Genomic DNA, 10,408 nt, shown 5'->3' on the forward strand with positions numbered 1-10,408 from the left:
TTTGAAAGGTACAAATACAGTGACTGTACCAAAAGCCAAGAAATAGAATTATCCACGTGTGTAAATAGATAGGATATTAAATTGGTAGCAGAGTCAGATAGCGCAGAGAATAGATGAAAAGCACTCTAGAACACCAACACCCTTCAAGTGCAATATGCGTAACAGATGATCAAACTTTGTAGCTTATCTGTAGAATTATCTGCTGTCATCAGTCATATGGGAAGACCTCTGTGCAATTCTTCAGATCTGTGCTCTTCATCTGTCATCACCATCTGCTGAAAAGATTGTGACTCTGCACACTCCAGAGTGATCTGCCTACACTGCTGGTGGTGAGTGCATACAGCATGGTTTAAAACCTCCTTCCTCACAGCAAACAGTGTGTGGCAGACACACCCTGTTTGTTTGCTGTTAGGAAGGAGCTTTCAAACCATGCTGTATGTTTGATCATCTGGTACGCATATTGCACTTGAAGGGTGTTTGTGTTCTAGAGTGCTTATTTTCATCTATTCTCTGTTCTATCTGATTGACTCTGCTACCAATTGAATATCCTATCTATTTATACATGTGGATAACATACTTGCCTACCTTTGGCAAGTTGTATCCGGTAGAGGGGGCGTGTCTAGAGGGCAGGAGGGGACGGGGCACAGTGAAGCGCGTCATTTTGACCCCACCCCCGCGTCAAATATGCCGTTTTGTTGCGGTGGCGGGGCCAAAATGACGTGATTCACCACGAATTGTGTCATTTTAGCCCCGCAATTGCAAGATGCGGGAGATTTGTCAGCTCTCCCAGGAGTCCGTGAGACCAACCTGAATTTCGGGAGTCTTCCGGACATTCCAGGAGAGTTGGCAAGTATGGTGGATAATTCTATTTCTCGGCTTTTGGTACATTTGCTGTATTTGTGCCTTTTAAATACAGTATTATACTATGTGGCCAGGGCCGGTGCTAGGATCCATGGCGCCCTAGGCATTTTTAAAAAATCACTGTCCCCCCCTGCAAAAACCGTCGCCCTCCTCCCTCCTCCCCCCTCACCCCGTCTCTCCTTACCATGTCTCACCACCGCCGCCTCTCTGCGCCGTCTCCTCCCCTCCACTCACTGACACTGGTAAGGGGAGGAGACGGAGCAGAGAGGTGGCGGTGGTGACAAAATAGCCTCTTCCCCCCCCTCCCCGTCCATCTGATGCTGTGCGGCGGCCGTGACAGGTATGGTCAGCGGTCGCCGCACAGTTTTAAAGTCATTTAGTATTCTGTGGCGCCCTCCAGGCTCCCTCCAGAGCCCGGCGCCCTAGGCAAGTGCCTAACCTTGCCTAATGGGAGCGCCGGGCCTGTATGTGGCGCCCTATCCCATTTATTTTGTTATATATATTCCATTTGTAACTGATCCCTACTGACTCTCAATGATTTTTTTTAATGCATTGTAATACTTCCCTGTAGCCCGTAGATGTCGCCTCTAAAATAAACTATATAGTTTTAGTAGAGGAAGGATCTTTCCATAGATCCATGTATCATCACTGCCATCTGTAGGCTATAAGAAGGTATTGCACCCCATGTTTTGATCATGGTTGAATTGTTTTAACAGAAAGAAAAAGTGATACATTTACTTAACGATAAATGACAAGTTGGGTTTATATACACTTTTATTTATCTACATGTAACACTCCTTTTCCCGCTCTGGTGTGTGTACAGATTTGTGTGTCCCACCCATATGTATTCCCATATATTTCCTTTGTTGTGTAGTGCCTCCACCTTAGTCAGGTTTTAGTAGGACCTTCATGGGGTAATGTTCTTAGAATGAGCAACACCAGAGAGAGACTATGGGACTGTCCGTCCCCCTACTTAAGACCACAGACACTCACAAATAAAATAGCAACACACCAGGCTGGTCTTTAGAAGCCACATTGGCACATTTATTAGTGAGGTGCAGGCTCCTAAAGGTTTTATATTTCTAAAATATTTCTCTTCAAATCAAGCCGTGGTTTAAGGGTAACTTTGAGTGCAGCAATCCCAATAAATGCACAGCAATTTAAATGCATACGTTTCTACTATATCACATGAACAAGACTAATACTAAATACATGTCTCACTTGTTACATACCACTAAGATGTACCTCTAACTCTTTTAATTACTATCCTGCAATATTACTCTAGCTCCATTATACATTAAATTCAATAACAATTGCTTTAGTTCCACTGCACGCGGGGAGATATATAAGAGCTCTGCCAGCAGGGAAGGTCTCTAAATCGCATGTGCAGCCCCATCTGGTCGCTGGCGCTACATACACATAATAAATGAAACGGCAAGTAGAATATACTGTTACTATAGCCACGAATTAACTACCACTTCAGTGTCACCTGATACAAAGCTGCCTGGTTACTATGGGTGACATCTGGATATCTTATTCAAAGTGAAAGCCTAGTGAATCAATTAGATCATTACAATCAAAAATAGGGCAGTGGTTAGCACTTCTCCCTCACAGCGCTGGGGTCAGGAGTTTGATTCCAATCAGGGCCCTATCTATGTGGAGTTTCTATGTTCTTCCCATGTTTGCGTGGGTTTGCTCTGGGTGCTCCGGTTTCCTCCCACAATCCAAAAACATACGGGTATATTAATGGATCCTAGAGTGTGTGTATGTAGGGACTTTAAATATGAGCTCCAATGGTTCATGTTGGGGGTGTGACCATGCTAATCAAATCATTACAGTCCGCCCCCTGCTATGCAGTATCAATTTTGACCTATTATAGGGGGCAGGGCAGGATGACACAATTAGTCCTGTCCCCACTCAATTTACCAATGAAGTGGGTAGGATTCGGGAGGTTGCCCTGCTTTCCCGGGAGTCCGGAAGAGCTCCTAAAAATTTGCGAGTCTCCCCGACATTCCGGGAGAGTAGGAAACTATGATATAAATAAATGATGATAATGATATGACTGACATTGATGCAATAGATGAATAATGTTGACCTGTGTGTGGGGTCCTCCGAGCGAGATTGCAGGCCCAGAGTTTTCTAGACGCTAAGTATGAGCACGGAGTAGCGGGATCTGTCCATTTCAGCACTATAAACAGCAGAATTGGCCGATTTCAGCAGGACGGTCCCGAATTTAGGGCTCTGTCCTGCTGTCCCACCCTGGGTCTTGTTTGTTATGCAGGTGTGTTAAGGGAGGAGATAGCTAATAGAAAGACTAGTGCTTTACAGTGCTAGACAGCATTCTAGCTCTCCTTATGTGGTCCCGTCCCGTTGAGACATGGCCACACCCCCTATGCTGCCCCAAGGGACTTGCATGTTGGTAGTTATGCAGTAAAGCCACCATTCTTATTATATTGACTTCCTCCGTTAGGTTACTGATGCATTTAAAGCAGTAACATAAATATAAATTTGTTCATTTCACGCACACTACAATATATTATAACAAAACTCTGTATGGCTTGAACGCAAGGAATTACTCTTCTTTTGTGGTTCTGTGGAAACCCGTATGATGCCAGAAACCTCCATTCATAGGGATTGTCTGTGTCTTCTAGGTAGAAGGGGACTGTAAACCTCTCTGGCTTTCTTTCTAAAATTGCTCCCAACTATGATGTACAAGAGGGGATTAATGCAGCTGTTGCTTGTGCCAATGTAGGTAGAAAGTTGGTTTAGAATGTAATTGTATCTTGTTACAGCACAACCAGCAAAGACATTGTAGAGATCCAGTGTATCGATGAAAGCAGAAATATGGAACGCCAGCCAGCAAACTATAAACACCAAAAGCACCGATACAACCAACCATGTGGCTTTTTTTTCATTTTTGTCTCCCTTGAATTGCTGCATTGTGTTATTCCTCAGAACGTATGTAATCTGCACAGTGCAGAATGTGATAACAATGACCGGTATTAAGAAGCCAACAACGTTCGTAATGATATTTGTGGCAATATGCCAGTTGTTGGAGGGGGGTAGTACAACACAGATTGTAGTATTTAAACTAGTGATAAATATCAGCCTTCCGAAGACTACTTTGGGCAAACTTACTCCTATTGCAATTATCCAACTGATGGCACAGTTCACCTTGGCACATCCAGCTCTTCTCATTCTGCCAGAGGACATGGTCTTCACGAAAGCCAAATATCGGTCAATACTGATCATCATGAGGAAGAAGTTGCTGCTGAACAGGTTTAGATGAAGCAGGGAATGGACCGTAACACAGAGGAAGCTGCCAAACATCCAGTTGAAATTGTTAGAAACATAAATAGCCCAGAAAGGCATTGAAACAACAAAAATCAGATCTGCAGCCGCCATGTTCCCCAGGTAGATCTCCGCCACTGTGCAGCGGTTTTTATGCAGCAAAAAGACTGAGATGACGAATAAGTTTTCTATGACGCCAAAGACAAAAATGAACCACAAGTAAATTGGCTCGTAGTCAAAAATCCATTGAAACTTTTGAAGATTTGTGCAGTTACCTGGAATCTTAGTGGAATTTTCGAGCATAGTGAGGGTGGTGTTCAAATCTTCGTTCATTCTCTGTATTTAACACACTTGGGCTCCTGTGGGACACACAGAAAATAGAATTAATGGGTTTACACTCCTCTCTTGCTGTGCATAAACATTGGATTCATATTCATATACATTAGGACCTATTTAGTACCATGGTGAAATATGCTGAAATAAATTAATAGGCTGAAAATCTATTGTGTGTAGGTAATGGGTTAGTGGAATATAACACTGGTCTACAAAGTTTTACTTTTTGAATGTTAAATTGATCTGATAGGGTGTTTCTTATAGTATTTTTGTTTTGCGCTGATTTCAAATCTGTTTGTCAATTTACATGGAGGGCTGGGTTTTTGAGTAACATGTTTTTGTTTGTTTGTTTGTTTGTTTTTTAAAAAAATCTCTAACCCCCTGATGGGGTATCAAGGTTCACCGATACTTCTATCAATCGCCTTCAATGTCGGTCAGGTCTTCATTGATTTTCAGTCGACTGGTGAACAGAAAAACACCCAATACATGTATGATATAATACTGAGCAATTCTGATTCTGTTCCAACCAGAGCTTACTTCAGGGTCTTTATTTATACAGTAGAATATTAGAGGTATAGAAGCTTAACAACCAATTATAAGACAGTAGATTATGAAAACAACATGAAAACAATAAACTAATTGTATATTATGCGTACTCTGCAGCTTGTAAGTTTAAACAAATTTTTCTTATTTATGCTTTTATCTTCTCAGGCATTCTGCCACCAGTCTTGTTGTTACTTTACATAGAACATTCAGCTGTGTGTCCATGGGTTGATCATGTTCTCTGAGAACATCTTGTTGTAACATTTTTCAAGGCTTCAATCTGTACCTCTTCTCATTCTGAGTACAATATCTGCTAATTTCTTTTTTTAAGGTTATAGCATAACATAAGTTTCTAAAGCTTAATACATGATATATATAAAATCAATAATCATACAAAATTACCCTTACACTCCCCTCTGTTGATTAAATATCTACTTCTAACTTTTACCTATCAGTCATGGTGATAATCAGCAGAAGACAGTTAGCACTTACCTTTACACTATATGGTATCTTAAGGACCCCACATAGGTAGAATAATAATTCATTCAGCACGTATCTCCTGGTATCTTTATCACCATAACTCTTCTTTCCCTATTTAATGTCTTATCCAGGTTTATAGAGGGGAATACTTTGCTGATATCTATTTAAAATTGTCCTTGTATTATGTTAGGTAATGGTTCCATATAATCATTATAGTTAGCACAAGAAGAATTAGTAACAATGGATGAATCAAGATATTCATTGCTTTCTTCATGGAATAAGATCCATTAACAAATATGTCCCACTAATGATGTGACAAACCATTTTTTAATTCCACTCCACAATTGTCTTCCCATTCTGCTCACAGATTTTTTTAACCAACTTCGTATCTAACCCGGGGTCCATGCCTGCCCTAGGATTTTCATCAATCGATGGTCGCTGTCAATCTCGCTGTAGTTTTTTGGTTTGATTGCTGACCATTGTTCATAGTGTTCACTGTTTGCCTCAGGCATTAAACTTGTAGACATTTCTGAGATCATTACTGGTTCAGGAAGCTCATTATTTTTCCTGCATTAACAACAATCAAGTGTCGGTAATTTCTTAATCAGCCATATAACAATTTTCACAACCACATATACGATCAACAGGATGGCCAAACCCTTTGCTACTAATGCCAATATCCAAAATGAATCATGACTGCCAATGAGGTTATGCATCCACACAAAGTCATTTTCAGAGTTTACTCTCCTATGAGTGCAAATTGTTGAGCAATACTTCCTCTTCTATTTCTCATAGTGCCATAGAAAATTTGTCATTTATCTGTCTGTTTCACACTGGGTTAGGGAGGCCTTGATCCCTACTTCAGTCACAACTATTCTGGCAAGACATATCAATACCATAAGACAGTACATCTCTATTTATCAGAACAAGACTCCCCTGATTTGAAGACTTTGCAGTGTGATGCGTAAATCCAGGTGTCTATTTCCCTGTACTTTCACTGTCATGGGAGTCGTCAACAGGACTTGATAAGGACCCTTGTATCTGGGTTCAAGACTTCTCCTGACAACCACCCAGTCTCCAGGTTGCAGTCTGTCGATATCTGTATCAAAATTGGGGTCTGGAATGGAAGAAAATAATTGACCATATATTTCAGTTAGTTGTTTCTGTAATAAGGCAACATAGTTCAACAAATCACCATGTACATGCCGTAGTTGCTGTGGAAAATAACAGCCTGTTCTGTGTGCTGTGCCAGAGTGTCATATGGTGTTAAACCTGTGTCTTTCCTAGGAGTGTTTCTTACTGAATGCAGGGCCATAGGTAAACATGAGATCCATGGCAGGCCTGTTTCAGCCATGATTTTCTGCATATGCTTTTCTGCATGCCCACGTCTCCACCCAGCAACTGAAAAGGTCCACACACACACACAAGTACATTTTCATACCCTGAACATTAAAGAAGCTGAATAAAATCTATCTGAATCTTTTGAAAAGGATACAGTGTCTGAGGGGTGCTTTTCTGTGGAGTTGGGACGGACTTACCCGGGATGTTTTGTGCACAGATTTGGCAACAAGCAACTAATGCTTGCGCTGCTTGGGCAAACACTGGTGTTATCCAGTATTTGTTAGTGCTACAATAGCATCCTGCCCCTGGTGCACTTTCCCATGTACTATATTGGCCATAATTGGTTAAAGTGCTATTGGCAGATATAATTGCTGACCTTTACACCATTCTCCTTGCACTTCTAGTGCATCTAGTTTAGCCCAAGTTATTTTCTCATTCTCTGTTGCTTGTTTTTGCATAGCTTGGAGTATGGTTCGTTCAAACTTGGGGTCTGGGGCTACCACATAGGCAACTTTTCCTTCTGGGATTGGTTTTACAGCAGCATTTCGAGCAGTTTGGTCTACCAGTCTATTTCCCTCTGCCTCGGGCATTGTTTCCTTGTGTGTGCTTTCACCTTAATCCCTGACAGTTTAGCAGGCATCTGAAAGGCAATTCTCTTATGTGGTTTGCATGTTTTATGGGTCTGCCCGGTGACCCCATAAAGTTTCTGCTTTTCCATATTGGGCCATAGTCATAAGCTATACCATAGGCATAGTGTGAGTCTGTGTAAATGTAGACTTTTTGTCCTTCAGCGTATATACAGGCCAACGTCAATGATTTTAACTCAGCTTCCTGTGCTGACATATGGCTTGGGAGTGATTGCTGAATCAATATGTGTGTCTGTGTAGTAACAGCACAACCTGTGTACGGTGTGCTGTTTATGTAGTAGCATGAGCCATCTACAAATAGATCTATGTCAACATCAGGGAGTGGTGTATCATGTATGTTTGTTAGGCCCAAAACCTCTAATTGCATGAGTTCAATACAATCATGATCAGAAAAAAAAGTGGTTTTTTTGTGTATTTCTTCAGTTTTTTCTTCAGATGCTTCACTCAAGTCCTCATATCCCCTGTCTGATGCTTCACTCAGGTCCTCATATCCCCTGTCTGATGCTTCACTCAGGTCCTCATATCCCCTGTCTGATGCTTCACTCAGGTCCTCATATCCCCTGTCTGATGCTTCACTCAGGTCCTCATATCCCCTGTCTGATGCTTCACTCAGGTCCTCATATCCCCTGTCTGATGATTCATCTTCTTTGTGACTCCCCTTACCCCCCTCTTTTGAATCATCAATGGGGAGCAGGGTTGCTGGATTGAGGACTGTGCATCTGGTAATTGTTACATGTGAGGGGCTAAGCAAGGCTACTTATTTAGTCTAGCTGCAGACAAATGTCTTGTCTTGTCCTTGCTTGATTGAGAATTTCTGTGACTGCATGTGGTACCATTGTGGTTACTGGATGTCCTAGCACAATATCTATACTCTTTTCAAGCACTACAGCAGCTGGAGCTACTGCTTTTATCTGTGTAGAGTAATATGCAAGTGACCTCTGTTTGTGACCATGTATCTGTGTCAGTACCCCTTGTGCATGTGCTCTGACTTCATGATAAAATAATGTGAAAGGCTTGTCATAATCTAGCAAAGTCAGTGCTGGCGATGAAGTTACTTAAGCTTAAAATTGGTTAAACATTTGGTTCTGCTCAGAGGAGAGTGTAAATGGCTTTCTATCATCCAGAAGTGCTAATGTAGGAGCACGGATAATAGCTCATAAAGTCTTAAGTCTTTTTTCGTTTATGTACAAACATTGAATTCCTAACAATGCATTACCATACCCAAGAAGTATTTAAAGTATATGACAATTACAGTACAGTAAATAAGGGCAGTGAATGTGTTTATAACACTGATTTGACTCAAAACTATTGTGAGGATAAAAATAAAAACTTTTTGTTATCTACCATAATTTGACATTACATTGCATTACTTCCTTTCAAACTATCTAATATAAAATTTGGTTAAAAAAAACCCCAAAAAACAAACCGAAACATCATTTCATATTCAACTATGTTAGTCCATTTCTCCTTTATTTTTCAAAAACATACCTTCTACGACATACATAAAGGCCATGCATTTGCTATGTGAATAGCCCATAAAATCTAATATCTTTTTCCAAAACACATTAATCATTACTCAGCAGAGTCTACGTTATTTAAATCCTTCACTAGATTTTACTTATGTTTGTTGTAGCTGTGGACCAAAACATATTGCAAACTTCTATTCATTGGAAGTTGGATAAATTAAATCTGGATTGCCTAAAGAGTCTTTCTCTGTAGCTGGAGACCTTCTGTGAAGAGAAAAAACTTTTGCATAGTGATTAACATTTATTCATTAGAGATTACAGTAACTGTCATTAATTCACATTTTCCAATCAGTGTGTGTTGCATGTAACATGCTTGTCAATTTCCATACACCATTATCAGGTAACCAGTAAACAGTTTTGTGCAGTGAACAGCTGCTAATAAGACACATGTTTACGTGTTTCTCTGTGTAGCTTTACTGTGACGCTATGCGTTCCACGTTATGAAAACATGATTTCCACAGGGACAGTCCCCGATATCACAAAGAGGGAATGTCAAAGTGACGTGACCTGAGCAAGTGTTCAAAGCCACTCCTTTCTTATCATCACCTAGTACAACCCCCTTGAATGACTCTGATGTGTTTTCTGGGTTTACAAACATTCAGTAACAAACAGCCCTCTCTAAAGGTTCCAGGCATTCAGCCATTTTGAAAGCAACACTGTTTCTCTCATAAATCAGAGTACTCTGACTAGACACCTCGCATTGTATCTGCAACAGAATCTCCCATCACCAAATATTCTCACACATTTCCAGATTCTGTGATTTCCGTGTCGAAAGTGCAAATGTATTCACTTAAACAAGTCTCTTAACAACTAATTATAAGGGACTAGATTATGAAAACAACAAGCTAATTATACATTATGCGTACTATGCAGCTTGTAAGTTTAAACAAATCTTTCTTATTTATGCTTTTATCGTCTCAGGCATTCTGCCACCAGTTTTGTTGTTACTTTATATAGAACGTTCAGCTGTGCGTCCTTGGGTTGTTCATGTTCTCTGAGAACATCTTGTTGTAACATTTTTCAAGACTTCAATCTGTTTCTCTTCTCATTCTGAGTACAATATCTGCTAATGTCTTTTTTACGGTTATAGCATAACATATTAGTTTCTAAAGCTTAATACATGATGGATATTAAATCAATCATCATACAAATTTACCCTTACACCCCTGACCTACATCGCTGTATGACTGTATAAAATAGCATACTTATCACTATTAACCATTGCACACTGGCTGGTCTGAAATGCAATATGTAGCACTTAACCTTGTGTTTACAACTCCCATTGTCCCATAGATTGTAAGCTTGCGAGCAGAGTCTTCTCGCCTCTTTGTCTGTATTACCCAGTATTGTTTATTACTGTTTGTCTCCAATTGTAAGCTAAACAGA

The 10,408-nt window shown here is 40.5% G+C and overlaps 1 protein-coding gene across 1 annotated transcript; it reads right to left on the reverse strand.

The window, feature by feature from the left end:
• Window positions 1-1,904: 1,904 nt before the first annotated feature.
• On the reverse strand, window positions 1,905-4,829 carry LOC142108491 (B2 bradykinin receptor-like). Its single transcript, XM_075192182.1, has one exon. It carries the CDS (start codon window positions 4,483-4,485, stop codon window positions 3,487-3,489), a length of 999 nt encoding a protein of 332 aa, XP_075048283.1. The 5' UTR covers window positions 4,486-4,829; the 3' UTR covers window positions 1,905-3,486.
• Window positions 4,830-10,408: the final 5,579 nt, after the last annotated feature.

This window comes from Mixophyes fleayi, chromosome 12 (assembly GCF_038048845.1).
Source record: "Mixophyes fleayi isolate aMixFle1 chromosome 12, aMixFle1.hap1, whole genome shotgun sequence".
NCBI classification, from domain to species: Eukaryota; Metazoa; Chordata; class Amphibia; order Anura; family Limnodynastidae; genus Mixophyes; species Mixophyes fleayi.